Consider the following 17,310-nt stretch of genomic DNA (forward strand, 5'->3'; position numbering starts at 1 on the left):
GTTTAGATACGAAAGAATACAATTGAAATAAAAAAATTTCAATATTGAGAAACGATCCACTTTATAATGTTAAAAATCTTTCGACAGTTAGTATTGGAAATATAAATTCAAGAGATCTGTTAAACAATTTCGCATGAGCACTTACTGAGAGGGGGATCACATGACGATTATGTTTTAGGATTTAAAAGGTAGACACGTGTTTAAAATTTGAGTCTTATGAACAATTGAATTCTAAATTGATAATATATAGTTATTAAATAAAATTAATTAAGATAAATATCAAATTTATACTAAAGTTAAATTCAGTTAAATTCATAGTCAATCTACTTCCTTCTCTAGGTGAGAGGCCTTCTTTTTTTAAAAAAAACTTTTTGTGAATATATATATATATATATATATTCCTAGAAAGGCGTAAAAAGAAACTCAAAATTAGAGTTGCTATAAACTAATTAGCCATAAAAAGTTCATAATAATTAGGATTACTGTAGTCATGCAGTGGAGTGTAACTGTAAGGCAACAATTATCTTTTTAACTCATCAAAATGGAAAGACCTAAATATATCTATTAACGGATAACAGATATTATCTATCTATCTATCTATCTATCTATCTATCTATCTATATATATATATATATATATATATATATATATATATAATATCTAAAATCTATAATCTATATCTATATCTATAATATATTAAAAGTATGAAGACCTTTTAGGAAAGTGATTTGAACTTTTTGCCCTTCATTAAAAAGCCTTTCTTTAGACAAAACTGTCCTTTCACTATTTTCTTCAATTTATTATTTAATTATTTTTATTTTATTAACTAAACTCCTAAAGTATAAGGGACTCCTAAAATATATGGAAGGAGAATCAATTAATATTTTCTTTGTACTGGTCAATTAGAAAAATACTCCTAAAATATGATAGAAAAATAAGGACTCTATTAAGGAAATACTTCTATAAATATTGAGATGCACGTTAAACTAGAAAAAGAAACCGATTCAATTATTGAAAAAATATGATTGATGATCGTCTAACTTGATTCGATTGCATGTCTAGATTGATGGATGCTTAATTTTCTAACTTTCAACGTATTCACTGTTTTTGTCAACATAATAGAATTCAGTGTGTGTGTATATATATATATATATATCTTCTTTGTTTACATCCAAGTCATTCTTTAGGATCAAATTTTTTTCTCAGACAAAAATTATTTTAATCAAAATTGAAGCTTTGTAATCACTATTATATTATTTTGTTGTATTTTATAGGTCGTGGATGAATTTACAGGTGGTAGATGAATGTTAGTAGGCTTTGAGAAATTTTTTAGATAAAAGTTAGGTTTAATTGTATTGTATTTATATCTCTGTTTTAAGTAAAAAGATTAAATTTAGTTGTATTATTTTGATATCTCTATTATTGTATTATTTTGTTATAGTTTACCGGTGGTAGATGAATATTGGTCGGCTTAATAATTTTTTTGGTAAAGGTTAGGTTTAATTAAATAAATTCTCCAAAAAATGTTGAATTTAATTATTGTATTCATCTTTATTATTTAAACAAAAATTCTATTTAGTGTAACGTTTGGACTCAATAAAATGAGATACACATCCAAGGTGCGTACACCTAAACTAGTATTATAAATAAGTTGACAAGAGGTATACCAAAATAGGGAATTAATTATATTAATTTAATTTTAGTGTAGTACAAAATCCCAACAAAGTTCATTAAGATAATATATAGTAGTAAATCAAGAAAGAGGGATATTAATTAATGTTAAAGGTAGTCAAGATAAGTGATAATTAAAGATTAAGCAAGAGTATTAAGCACCACAATAAATCTAATAATCACCTTCATTGACTGTCTCTCATCAAATTAAATGGGTGTTATATGTAATGGTTCTACTGTTCATCCACATTGTGACTACAAATTTGATAACAACTGTCCCCACATAGGGTAAACGGATAAGACCAACATTAAAAACTTCTAACTAAAGAAATAACCTCGTCTAGCCTTATGGTGTGATGGATGTAACTTTCTGACATATAATTAAAGATTTGAAGTCGAATCTTAAAAAAAGAAAAAATTATATTTTTAATCAACTTTATACCATATAGATGAAGGTTAATAGAAATCTCAAAACTAATAATGATAAACAGCTAGCATGAGAAAATATGATTTCGTACGTACTTTGATTTCATATTGGTAAGTTACTCATTTGGGAGTGACACGTTCTGTACTCCCCACTATAAATTTTTATGGGGAGCTTTAAAAAATAACACCATTTTGATATAAAACTCACCTTTCATTGTCACGTTTTATATAATTATCATTTATAATCGTGGTATTCGATTTACACCTGTTGTATTCAGTTTTACAAATAGTATATATTCATATAAAAAATGAATACAGTCCCTATTTAGCCGATATATTCGATTCATAGCTGTTATATTCACTTTTACTTAGTAATCTGTATTCATAAAAACATACATACACTATATATTTAGTCTCGCCAAAAACACTATCATTTTTTTTCTTTTTCATTTTCTTATATTTTTTATTTTGTCGTGTTTTACTCGTTTTTTCTTATTCTTCTTTTTCAATTTTTTCCAAAAAATAATTCTTTTTGTTTTTTCTCTTTTCTATCTCTAACTTTCATTTCTCTTTCTTCTTTTCTTTTCTTCTTTATTATTTTTTTATATTTATTTTCTTTATCATTTTTTTTATTCTATTTTATATTTTTTGTATTTTCGAAAAATATGACTACTCGAGTACAAATCATGGATCATAACGTAAATACCACAATTATTTATCATATTTGTAGTCATACCGTCATTTGTATTTTTGTATTTGTTGATACAACTGTATTTGTATTTGTATTTTAAAGTTCACGTTTGTATTTATATTTTGTAGTTCGCATTATATTTGTATTTTATAGTTCGCACTTGTATTTGTATTTGTTAGTTCGCTTCATCATTTATATTTTATACAATTCGCACTTGTATTTTAAAATTATTCTGTATTTGTATTTTATAATTGACTGTATATTATATTGAAATATATTTGTATTGTGGTTTTATTATGTTTGCATATTTAGATTATATTTGTATTTGTATTCTATTTTCATCAATGTCTTTTTTTATTTCTAAAGAATTATTTTGTATTTGTATTTGTAAGTTTATTGCATATTGTATTTAGTCGTTATTATGTACAATTTGTATTCTATTTTCGTCGATGTATTTGTATTTTTAAAGAATTATTTTATATTTGTATTTATAAGTTGATCGTATATTGTATTTGTATATGTAATTTCATTTGTTTGTATTTAAACTTGTAGTTGACAACATCATTTGTATCTTTAAACATTAGGATAAAATTACTACCTCCATCCCAAATTATGTGTCATCATTTTCTTTTTAGTCCGTCCCAAAATAAATATCGCCTTTCCTTATTTGACAACTTTTTAAAGGCATATTTACTCTTTTACCCTTATTGATCCCACTTAATTAAAAAAAAGTTAGTGGCACATTTTTTGAGAAAGGACAATTTGGTAAACTTTACCAAGTCTTCCCTTATTTCTTAAACTCTGTGCCCGATCAAATAGCGACACATAAATTGGGACGGAGGGAGTATTATTTTCTTTCTATGAAGACTTGTTTTACATTTATTGATACAATTTGCATCATAATAAAAATAAAAATAATAAATTATACAAATACAAATGTTACGTTTGTATCAATGACGCATGTTTATTCAACTTGAACCATATGCATACAAAATGATACTTGTTTATATGCAAATATAAATGATAAATTTGAAATACGAAACACAATGATATATTTGATTGAAAGAAAAATTGCATAGTTATTTATTTTAGTCTCAAGCAAATACAATTAATCAATATACTTATTTTTATATAAAAATACGAATGATAATTTATACATATTGACAACTAAACTATTCAACTACAAATAATAAATTTATTTAAAATACATAGTATGATACAAAAAAATATAAAATATAAAATACAATAACAAACGAAAAAAAAAAAGGAGAAAAAATGACCAAAAAAATAAAAAACAACGAAAAAAGAATCAAAGAAAATGCAAAAGAAAAAATAGACTGCAAAAAAAAAAAAGAAATATAAAAAAAGATGAAAAATTAAAAAAAAAAATATGATTTAGGCTACAATTATGATAGCGTGTAACTGTAAGGCTACAAAAATAAATGAATAACAAATAAAAAAAAAGTGAAAATAAATAAATAAAGAGAAAGCAACAAAAAAAGAAAAAAAAAATGGAAGAAAAAAAAGCTGAAAAAAGAAAAAAAAGAAGAGAATAATTGAAAATAGAAAATAGAAAAAGAGAGAAAATATTGACAGCTAAAATATTCAACTACAAATAATAAATTTATTTAAAATACATAGTATGATACACAAAATATAAAATACAATAACAAACGAAAAAATAAAAAAAAAATAAAAAAGGAGAAAAAATGACCAAAAAATAAAAAACAACGAAAAAAGAATCAAAGAAAATGCAAAAGAAAAAATAGACTGCAAAAAAAAAAAAGAAATATAGGAAAAGATGAAAAAATAGAAAGAAAATATGATTTAGGCTACAATTATGGTAGCGTGTAACTGTAAGGCTACAAAAATAAATGATTAAAACATAAAAAGAAAAAAGAAAAAAGTGAAAATAAATAAATAAATAAATAAAGAGAAAGCAACAAAAAAAGAAAAAAAAAATGGAAGAAAAAAAAACTGAAAAAGAAAAAAGAGAAGAGAATAATAGAAAATAGAAAAAGAAAGAAAATATTGACAACTAAACTATGCAACTACAAATAATAAATTTATTTAAAATATATAGTATGATACAAAAAATATAAAATATAAAATATAAAATATAAGATATAAAATATAAAATACAACAACAAACGAAAAAATATAAAAAAAAATAAAAAAGGAGAAAAAATGATCAAAAAAATAAAAAAGAACGAAAAAAGAATTAAAAAAAATGCAAAACAAAAAAAGACTACAAAAAAAGAAGAAATATAGAAAAAGATGAAAAAATAGAAAGAAAATATGATTTAGGCCACCATTATGGTAGCGTGTAACTGTAAGACTACAAAAATAAATGAATAAAAAAGAAAAAGAAAAAATTGAAAAAATAAAAAATAAAGAGAAAGCAACAAAAAAAGGAACAAAAAAAATGGAAGAAAAAAAAACTGAAAAAGGAAAAAAGAAGAAGAGAATAATAGAAAATAGAAAAAGAGAGAAAATACATGAGAAAAGCTATGAATTGTAATTGGGAATAATTATGAATTATAATTAATTGAAAATTAAACTTTAAGTGGTAATAAAAGTCCAATAATGACTAATTTAGGTAATTTCCCTAATTTTTTATTCAGAGTTGAAATCTTTATTAAAATAAATATTTTAATTTACTTATTTAATTTATAAAATTAAGAAATTTTTATTACTTTTTTCTCGTATTTTTTTTTAGTAGTAAATAACAATGAAAGGTAGTAATAGTCCAGTAATAGTCCAATGTAAAGTTTCAAAAGTGTTAGTTTAATTTAGTAAAATACACCTTTGTTCAAAGAATTTTTTAAGAGGTATGTGAAGTCATTAACAGAAGTCAAGCAAAATAAAATCTAGAAAATATGTTTATTGACATAATTATTACTCTGATTTTGCAGTAGTTAAAGACTGATATTCCATAAACAGTATCATTAGGGTGAATAGAAATGTATCACATTCGTTCCATCGCATCCTAAGAAAATTAGTCTCTAACTTAGTAATAATAATAATAATTAATATAATTCATTTAGCCTCCAAAGCTACAGCTATTTTTGCACTTTTTCCACCCATTGATTTATTCCCGGAGCTATCAGAGTAAAAAAAATTAAATGTAAAAGACATTAATTAATTCTTTCTTAATTATCCAAGAGGGAAAAATATAAAAGAGAGGCATTGATGATTAACTGAGAAGAAAAAACAGACATTTCTTGCTAATTATTCCTTCAATTTTGGTAATTCTTTTTCTCCTCATTCAAGTAAAGTAGACACCAATTAGCTAGCTAGCCTTTAGTCGATGGAAATGTGTGCTTTAAGATCTTTATGTACACATTCTAAGGGTTCTTAAATCTTATACTAAATATGTGAGGACTATTGTTTGATACTAAGGGGTAGTTTGCTCAAAGGATAAGTAAAATTAATCTCGGAATTAATTTAGAAGAGGAGTTTATCCCATTATTGATTGAAACAAAATGTATGGGATAATTCACACCGAAATTAATTATCTCAAAATTGTAGTGTTTTCCTTATCCCTCCTTGAGGATGGGATATATAAATAACCTTGGTATAGCTAATCTCAGGATAACTTATTTTCCAACCAAACGACCAAGGAGTATAATTTTTATATGTTACTCTATCCGCATATTTCGTTTCTCGAGAGTCAAACTACATAACTTTGATTCAGGGCGGCACAAGTATATTCGAAGGCCTAAGGCGAAAATCAAACGAAGGCCTTAAATTTTTAAGAAAAAATAACTTTTTTTAATAAACTCTATTTTCAAAATTATATAATTAATTTTTTCTAATCATTCTTTTTTAAGTAATAATATAATTAATGCATTTAATCTTTCTTGAGATATAATACTCTCGATATATGAACTACTTCTAATGGAGTAATTCTTTTCTTTTATATAAGAAATTTATATTTTCTATAAATAGTATTTATAAAAAATGAGGTCCCTCAAATTTGGAGGCCTAGACGGTCGCCTATTTTTTAAATAGGTAGAGTCGCTCCTGCTTTGATTGTCAACCCTTTGAAACATATTTTTTTCATCATATTAATATGATAAGAATGACAATATAGTATTTTTCGTATATTTTCGAACATTCAATTTTTAGATATTGAATTAATTCAATTCAATTAATTAGCTTCAAAGATTAGTCAAATTAATTCATGTAAAACGATGCAAGACATTTAAAAGTGAATGGAAAGAGTATTAAACATGAATATAAATTCACATCTGCTCACGAATAACTATGTTGTTCGAATTCTCTAAAAATGTACTATTTTTGAAGAATTCGACATGCACTTGACCGACAATATTTTCGAAGAGTCCGAGCAATACACGAGAATACAAATGATCAACTTAAAATTTGAAGATAAAGTCCTCGAGTGGATCCTTAAAGGCATCCATCTCAGGCTGACTATAGTCCCTCTCAGGCTCACAATAGTTCTTCACCTCCATCTGCAACAACACCAAAATCATCCTCAGCATGCTCACAATCATTAAAACCTATGTTGCTCGGACTCTTCAAAATTGTCGAGGAGTGCGTCCGAAAGTAGTGTATTTCGGAGCTATGCTGCTCGGACCCTTCAAAAATGTCATGAGGTGTGTGTTGGATCGTTCAAAAGTAGTGCACTTTTGGAGGATCCGATACTTGTGCGGCCGGCAACATTTTTGAAGAGTTCGAATAACTTAGTTTTTGAGGATCTGATACGGGTATGACAACATTTTTTGAGAGTCTGAGTAACATAGGTTAGAAGCACCCCCTCCCCCTTTGTCACAGTTTAATTCTTATTCACCTTAGACAATTAACTCTAAAATGCCAATGATATTGTAAAAATAATCTATACTGACAGCGTATAATGGTTAATTCTTCTTTCATTATACCTTATAATATACGCTCTTTGTGAGTATCCGGTTGTCAAATATATCGATATGTTATGATGAGTAAACAACAACAAAAACGTACCTTCCGGATTCCTTTTATGGCGATCAAAAGGTTTTCACTCATCACTTCTGAAAACAATGTATCTTCTTCTAAAGAGAAATAGAATCTGGTACACTTCGTGGTTTCTCTCCAGCGACATCCGAATCCCCTTCTGTTTCATGAGAAAACATCGTTTGAATGTCAAATATCAGTGCAGGAATGTCTCAACTATGGATATGGAAATTGAGTCATCAACTTTTGTACGACTCACATTCAACAAGAGATAAGCATAGTAACGAAAAAGCATTGTGAATGTCATCTCAGGTTTTCACATGCTATATCAGCTAGCAGCATGTGTTTTTGAGTGTACAAAGATTGAAAGGTGTAAAAGCAATATTACTTTCAAATATGTGCAACGATAATAAGATTAATTGATGACAAAAAAATGAAAGATTTAGCAGCATTGCATTGCAAAGACACCTAATCTAATAGAAAAATGTATGCTAGCTAGGCCAAATTCCATCTAGATCAAAACCGATAGCCCCTTGTCCTACATCATCTGCGGAAAAGGAACTTGACATCAAGCTAAGCTTTGGATATAACGGTGCACTAGAAAGATGATGGCATTGTCACACAGTACCATCTTTCTAATGGATGTATAAGAGTTCATACGTTAATGAATATTTTTCGAAGGAACATAATGTCTTGAAACTATAGTAAGTACCATCCTGATTCACATGGTTTGCGCTCATGATTCTCATTTGCATTCGTTTAGAAGATGATATCTGTAGTACTCATAAAAGTAGAGTCCCATTGCCAGCTAAATAATATCCAAAAGGTTAGCAATAGAGGTACTATTATGGAATATGTATAAAATAGGTCATGGATGAGTTTGCCCTCTTAAGGTGAACCATCACAACTAAGAGGCTAATACATAGTATCAAATACTAAAAGATGGTCTAACTTACCAACTGGTTTTGGAAGGCTTAAATCTTTTCGCAGCCCATCAACACCAGAAAGAATTATTGCAGCAAGACTGAGGTATGGGTTTGCGCACGCATCAAATGCCTTGATTTCAAAATGATTTACAAGACCATCTGCTATCCCAGGAGGGCTAGCAGTTCTCAATCGTGCCTCTGTATTTTCTTTTCCCCAGCAAACGTAAGCTGCATTTCGCGTCTTAGGTAGCATACGCTCATAACTGCACATAATAAATAGTTAGAAAATCATACATAAGTTAGAAAATTCTAACTGTTTTTCAATTAATCCTTGGAGTTAACAACTCAAATGGTCACTCAATTTTGAACTTTTATCCCAGAAAGTCACTCAACTTTAATCTTTACTCAGAAAGTCACTCAACTTTCACATTTTTACTCAAAAAGTCACTCAACTTTCACATTTTTACCCAGAAAGTCACTCACATAGAAAGCTTCGAGACAGAATTTATGTTTCATTGCTAGAATGCCCGTAGTGGCTTGAGAAAAACAAGGGGACAGTAAGAACTATAGAAAATTACTAACCTAAGAGGATGTGTTGCAGTAAAAGCTAATATGGCAGGAAGATGATTAAACACCCCAGCCATGAATGATTCCCCAATCTTGGACATCCCATATTTTGAATCGCCCGATGCCATAAATACATTTTCTCCGTTTCTAGACAAACTGATGTGGACATGTGATCCGGAGCCATCTTCATCTTCTGCATACCTAGACGAAAAATTCCAAAATGTAGCATACTCAATGGACATCAGTCACTTGCAAATTTCATGTAGTAGAACTATAGAAATAGGGCCTTGACAGGAATCTCTAAGAGAACATACATGAGCGCGTTGTACTTGAGAACATCATTCAAAAGTACTAACATTTATCGAGAAGTAAATTCAGCAAATACCGCAACACCATTCTTTTTTGCTTGACAGTTTTAGAACAAATAACAGCATGCATTTAATTCTTCAAGTGTTGTGGGCACAACTGCTACATACTTTGGAACAAAAGTTGCCATCATTCCGTGTTGCCTTGCAACTGACTTGATCACTTCACGTGCATAAATTAAGCTGATAATCGCTGTACTAGCCTCTGTATATCCCAGGACAACTTCATACTGACCTTTCCCAGTTTCCGCGTGTACCTGCATATTTGCAAGAGAGAACAAAGGGAGCAATCTTTATATTATTGTATCTATGGCTTTATGTAAAAACGTTTTACATGAAACATGCTACTCTTTTCCCTTTTATTTGGATCTAGATGTACAGTTGATGCTGTTCATGAACCAAAAGAACATTAGAGAGTGCATTAACACTAGTAAACAAACTTTTTTTTGTGAAACAATATAATCTTAAGAAGCATTTTTGTGTCCAATCATGGGGTTATATTACATATTACTGGTGACAGTTATTTCAAATATGAAACAAATTGTTAAATAATTCAATTAGTTGAGGATCAAAAATTGAGAAATGCATTAGTGAAACAAAGACTCTTCCCTCTCGGAGATCATTAATGTTGTATAGAAAGCTTTGTTCATCAATCAGGGACATCGTAGTAGTTTTGTATGTAGCGTTATACATGTAATTCTATCGCTAAGAAATATATTGTTACGTCAAATAAACAGTCAAGCTTTTCATGGAAACAAAAAGAGAAATGCAAGCTAACATCTCATAGTATCGATCTGCAACACTCTGTGCATAGACAATGTGACATAAAATTCGCAAAGAAAATATGGAAACTTACCTGTTCAACTGTAATATTCAGTGTTTCGAGATAAGTGATGATATCTTCAAATATAGACGATGCAAATTTAGTGCAACATTTTGATTAAAGATTAGAAACTGCAACTTAAAAATAACATACCTTATTACACTCTTCAAAAGGTAAAATTCAATTTCAAAGCCTACATTCACAACCTGAAACATGTACATATGCATCAGATCAAAAAGACTTGTCAACTTTAGCACGAAAGATACTATACATACCAAGTCGAATTCATCTTTTAGAATTTTAACAACTTTCCGAAATACTTCTCTTGGACAGTATTCCCATGGTTTACCAGGTTCGATACACATGTCAGCTAAAGTCATTTCCTGTTGTTTTTCCCTGGATCAAAATATACACATCCACATCAAACATGATTACAAAATGTTTCCGCGTAGAAAAAAAAAAAAAAAAAAAAAACATATCATGTTCAGGAGTAATCGATAAATACAATTTAGAATTTAGACATGAGGTTTCAAGTACGTAGTACCACAGGATTTTGCATCTGGTTGATAAATCAGGAATAAGTCTGACTATGCCCGTAAATGTGAGTTTAGTATCCTCCGCGGGGGCATTAGATACTGAACTGAGTGCAGCCAGGCATGCAGGACTTAAGCCTAGACCATGTTGCTTCACAAAGCTGAGACGTTCTCTTGGAATAACCTGCAGATTATGCATAGAAGTGAAACAAATTCAATCCATTTTTTGACCAGAATGTGGTTATACCAATCAATGTTCAACATCATCTAGTAACGGGCAATCCGGTGCACAAAGCATCCCGCGTTAGAAAAGTCTAGGGAAGGACCGCATTCCAAGTTGTATGATGTAGACAGACTACCCTAATGCAAGCATTAGTGGATCTGCTTCCATGGCTCGAACAAGTGGACAACTTTACCGTTGTTATCCACCCCTTCTCCAACTTCATCTAGTGATACTAAGAATTTTCAACAGGATTACTCTATATAAACTTCCATTTTTCATAGCCAAACTAGATATCGAAAATTATTAGTAAGGCCTTAAAATAATATGGCTAAGAAGGAAAACAAGAAGATATTCGTTATAGTATCACAAGTAGGGTGTGAAAGAGTAGAGCCTACGTACACCTTATTCCTACCTTACACGTGATTTGACTTTGATACCATAATAAAAAATAAAAGTATACGTGATGTGACTTTGATACCATGATAAAAAATAAGTGTAAAAGAATTGTATCTTAGGCCTATTTCCACCTTAATCTGTTTCTATCTATTTTCCCCCTTTTATCTAAGAAACTATTAGCAACTTTTGTGCTTCCTATGATTGTTGGCATTCCTAAAATGGCAGAGACCTATGTTCTTTCTCTCCTTGTGCGAAGAAAGCTCGACCTCGTGTTACGGCTATATAATTTGTTCACTTTTACTTGTCACTGATTACTTCTCGAGGTCAAACTGCATTTTGCTTCTCGAGGTGAAACTGCATAAATTTTTATCAAGGTCAAATTAATCTACTTCAATTTATCTTTCAAGTTTAGTCAAATTGACCTCAAGAAGCGAATTGGTGACGAATGAAAGTGAACTAAATGAATATACCCTTCTCCAAAAAGGTATTTCTATCTGGAAAATCAAATACTTCCATCGTCCCATTTTTTACGTGGCACATTTTATAAATGCAGAGCAAACCACATAGAATCCAAAGTCATTGTAAATTTTTATTGCTCTTTTAATTAGTTAATTTTCAATTCATTAAAAGTATTTCCAGCTATTAGTACGTAGACATGTAAGAGTACCTTTTATGTAGTAACTTTTAAATGTGCAAATCTTGTTTTAAAATATTTTTTAGAGAAGTATCATTATGTTATTTATATACCAAAATTAACGTTGATTCTGCTCACATGTAGGATTAGAGTAAAGGATCGATGATTGAAAGAGTACTCCGTTCATTCGTTTTTACTTGTAGCATTTAGATTTGACATGTCTATTAAGAAAATAATGATTAACATTGATATTTTACGCCCATAACTGATGTTTAAATTAGGTCTTAAAGAATATTTTGGAGATTAAAGGCAAAATGCTCTTCTGGACCCTTGTACTATGTCCGTTTTATAAGTTGAACACTTCTACTTACATGTTCGTCATCTGAACTCTGAACCTACTAAAAAACAACATTTTGCATCCTTTGACCGTTGACTTTGCCTATGTGGCATTGAAATGGTCAACTAGGACTAAGAGAGTCTAGTCACTCGCCTGGGGTGCGAGTGGGGTCAATTTTTGACTAATTTTATATTTAAATAATTTTAAAAGAATAAAATTAATACTAAATTTTTTTAAAAAATTTAAAAAGGACCTGCCTTTTTTTCCTTCTCTTTTTAATTTAAAAATATTTTTAAAAATAATAAATTTAAAAAAAAATAAAAACCCCTACCCCAACCTCCTCCCCCATTCAGCCACCCCCACCCCACCCCCCCTTCAGCCACCCCCCCCCCCCCCCTCCCTCCCTCCACGTCGGCCAACACCATTAACACCGGCAAGCACCGCTGCACTGGCCCCTTCCCCGACAAAACCTCACCGGAAAATTCTTTTTCTTCTCCACAAAAATCATCACACACTACACCACTGATTATTGAATTTCTTTTTCTTCAATCAATTCATAAAAAATTTCTTAAGTTCTTTTTCTTCAACCAATTCACAAAAATATTCACATTGAATTTCAAGAATTTCCAACATTCTTGTATTACCCAAATCACAAGAAATCCCAACAAAAATAAAAATTGAATCTTTACTTTGAATTTCAAGAATTTTCAACTTTCTTGAATTACCCAAATCACAAAAAATCCACAAAAATTGAGTTTTTACATTGAATTTCAAAAATTTCAAACTTTTTTGAATTAACCAAATCATAAAGAGTCTAAAGAAAGCATAAAAATTAAGTTTTCATATTGAATTTCAAGTTTGTTGAATCACCCAAATCTCTTCTTTCCATACATCTTAAATTTTTTGTCTCTCACTTTTTAATTTTTTTCGTAGAGCAGGAAGAATAAGAAGACGAAGATGATAAAGGAAAAGAAGAATGAGAAGAGAAGGAAGAAGAATAAGAAAAAGAAGAAGAAGAAACTGAGAAAGAAAGAATGGGAAAGGGGAAGAGAGAGAAAGAACTGGAAAAGAGGAAGAGAGAGAAATGGGGTTGGTTTGTTTATTTATTTATTTTAATATTGAATTTTGAATATTTTTTATACATAAAGATACGTGGTAGCTGGCGTGGCAGATGTGACAAATGTGGCGTGGCAGCTGACGTGGGGAGAGTGTGTTACACTTACCAAAAAAGGGTTTAAAATATTGCTTTTTAGTTGGTTCAGAGGTCCAAATGATAAACATGTAGGTAGAAATGTTCAACTTACAAAACCGACATAGTACAAGCGTCCAGAAGAGCAATTTGCCGAGATTAAATAATCTATATCTATATATTATTAAAAAGAGAGGACAAAGCCTCTACAATAAGTCAAGTGGCAATTTTAAAATTTGACACGTGTTCTTTTAGAAAAAGTTGGTTAATTAGGTAAGAATTAATTATTATTTAATTTTTATTTTTATATTTTTAAAAGAAATTTAAATTTACATTTACAGTTAGTTTATTTTTTTTCTGTATTTTTATTGCTAAGTTTTGCAGAAAGATTAAAAGATCAAAAAAGTTGGGACTTTGTAAAATTTCTAAGTTTATCCATTTATGTTGCTTATTTAATTTACGTTTAAGTTTTAAAAGATAAAAATATTCACTCCTAAAAACGTGAGAAATAAATCCAAGGCATGTAGGACTATTTATTTGGAAGGTATAATTTTTTGATTAACTGTACATATCTATATGTAAAAAATTAAGTTTTCAAGCAAAAATTATATTTTGAGTTCAAAACAGTTACAACTTCTTTACTTTATCCCAAATAATAAAAAAGACATTATTTGATCATACATTTGCAGGATAAAACAGTTTTTCTTTTTAATTCATCTTTGTGCAAGAGAGACTTCTGCTATGGGAGCTTCCGTGAAAACTGTTGGGATCTTGAAATAGACATAATTTCATAGACATCCCTTTGAGATGATTTTATTTGATTGAAGAAACAGACAAAAGTGAAGATGATGAAAACATAATAGGTATGCAATTGTGGGTATCTTTAATTGAGGAGTTTTTTAAACTACTTATATATAATCTTCTTTTGATTTTTGAAAAAAATAATGAATTTCTCTTTACTTAAATTGATTCTCTAACTGTTTAGAAAGTTGTTTTACATCTTATCGTATATAAAAGAATGGGATGCATTTGAGAACCATTACTATTTAAAATTTAAGATGCATTGGGTATGGTAGATTTGCAACAGATTATAATTTTAGTGAATTTGAAATGAGGCAATTCAGAAAGTATGATTAGAGAGTACTTGTGGAGATTTACATGTCCATGGTAATGATGCAGATTATGCATCATGATAATTAATCCCACAAGAAACAGGATATTTATTGACCAACAAGTCATAATACTTTTTTGTTTTACTTCTTTTGACCCTTTCTTCAAATGTTTTATAATGACCATGAAAATTGAGCCTCATAAATTTTAATACTTTTAATTTGGCATGTATGATTTTTCCTTGAAAGCTTCTCGATGCACTATGTAAGTATCTTTCCATTTTTTTTGACTCTGAGATTGTCGACTATTGTTGTTATATAGTATCATCTTCCTCACAATATTTGACTATTCTAAATTTCATTAAGCCTTATTATCTTTCTGCTTTGGATGGTCCCTTAAAAAATGTGTCTTTCTATATACAGTATAGTATTTCTATTGTTCCACCAACAGAGAAGGGGTGAATGAAAATAAATTAAAAGTAAGAACTAAAAAAAAAAAGTGTTAAACTTTCTTAATTTATTTTGCTAAAATTTCTTTTCTCTGAATCTTTCGAGTCCTCAACATAACTATGCATATTCTCTATCATATCATCTGTACTAAGTCAAAGTAACATTAGAAATTCATTTCAAAAAGTTATAGATTCTATTACAATTTTCATGTTTTCTTTCAGATACTTAATTTTGTTTCTCCATAAGCGAATTATTCTAATTAGAAATTTGATAATGGATTTCAACGTGGCGAATATAGATTCATAAAGATAAGGAATGGATAGATGATACTTTTAAAGATTGAATTAGGTCTCCAATCTTGATTAGTTTGTTATTTTGCCGAGGACTTGCTGTGGCAATAATTTAGCTTACCCGACTTTATTTTTTGATTAACTATTATGTTTTGAATTTTTTCGTTTAACATGTATCCATTTGGCTTTAATATGATTTATTTTAATTAGTTTTGAGAATATGCTATAGTATCTCTTTTTTTCTAAAAAAAAAAAAACATATTTCTAAGCAAATTTATTATATACTGACTATATTTATTGTGTTTGTTTATCGAAATTATTCAAAGTTATTCAGAGAAGAAACATATTATATTTAAATTTATCTATGAATATAATCAATGTTTAGTATGATTTATTACATTTGAACATATTACATTTTAAAGATATATTTCTAAGCAAATTTATCATATACTTACTCATCAACAGTAGCCGTTGCAATTGATTATATTTATTATGTTTGTTTACTGAAACTATTCAAAGTTGTACAGAGAGAAAAACACATTACGTTTAAATTTATCTATGAGTATAATCAATGTTTTGTTGATGAAGAAACAATTATTTTTTACCTTTGCCATTGCGACTCTTATATTGCTTCACATTAAGATTACAGACCTTAATGACTATTTGTGGCTTCTTCTTTTTTTTTTTTTTATGATAAAACTTTTTCTGGATTTAAACATAATTAACACTTTTATGTACATATATTTATTATGTTTATTTTTAATTTATTATATATAAATTGTGTTTATACACAAATTTTGAATTTATAGGATCTATCTTATTTTCTGTACGAAATATGTCTGCAAATTAGTAAAAGTGAAAATCAAAATATGGACCTACTGAAAAGATATTAATGAGAAAAGTAATTCAATTGCATTAAAATAATAGTGTAACATTAAAAACAAGCGACTAATAAAGATCAGTAATTCAATAATGTTGGAAAAAATATTGATAAAATATTCATGACAAGATGAGTGTATCAAGTTTACGGGCAACGCAAAACCATGTATAATTTTTAAATTAAATGCATTTTTGAATTTGTTTTGAAATATAAACCTCTAAATTGAGTGTATCAATTTAAAGTATTGAAGCAAATAAATTAGATACAATAATATAAATGAGATATGTGACTAATAAATAATCTATTCTTTGTATTGTTTTTTTTTTTCAGAATTTAAAATATATTCACTACAAATATGAATGTGATAGTGGGAAGAGCTTAAGATCAAGAGAAGCTTTATGATCTTTCTACTTAAGAATATGGATGAATTTGTTCTATTATCATGTATAAAATATTTGTGAAATTTTTACTCTAAAATTTTTCGCGCATCGCGCGGATACAAATACTAGTTAATTCTAAAAGTAAAACATGAAAAAGTTATATATTAAAAGTTATACGCAAAAGTGAAAAATTATTTTTGAAGTAGCGAACAAGTAAAAATAAATGGAGGAAGTATTTTTTTTTAAGATGTGAATAGTATCAACTTGAGATATATACGTGTGCCTCTTTTTTCTAAGCAAATCAATAATCTGGATATACGTTTTATTTACACTCAGAAATCTCTTCACTTAGATATGTGGGATCAAAATCGAGTTAATTAGCACTAATTTCATCTTTCTATACTTCATTTTTTATGGACAATATTCTACCTTTATTTGGTTATTTCTCGTGAAATTTAATTAAT

At 28.6% G+C, this 17,310-nt stretch overlaps 1 protein-coding gene across 1 annotated transcript; it reads right to left on the bottom strand.

Annotated features, from left to right (window-relative positions):
• Positions 1–7,842: 7,842 nt before the first annotated feature.
• LOC107844602 (type-1 glutamine synthetase 1-like) lies at positions 7,843–16,200 on the bottom strand. Its single transcript, XM_047397812.1, is given in 9 exon segments — positions 7,843–7,904; positions 8,701–8,933; positions 9,253–9,438; positions 9,714–9,859; positions 10,459–10,541; positions 10,544–10,631; positions 10,701–10,821; positions 10,970–11,142; positions 16,192–16,200. Coding segments are annotated over 9 exon segments (1,101 nt in total).
• Positions 16,201–17,310: the final 1,110 nt, after the last annotated feature.

The sequence above is a fragment of the Capsicum annuum genome, chromosome 10 (genome assembly GCF_002878395.1).
Source record: "Capsicum annuum cultivar UCD-10X-F1 chromosome 10, UCD10Xv1.1, whole genome shotgun sequence".
NCBI classification, from domain to species: domain Eukaryota; kingdom Viridiplantae; phylum Streptophyta; class Magnoliopsida; order Solanales; family Solanaceae; genus Capsicum; species Capsicum annuum.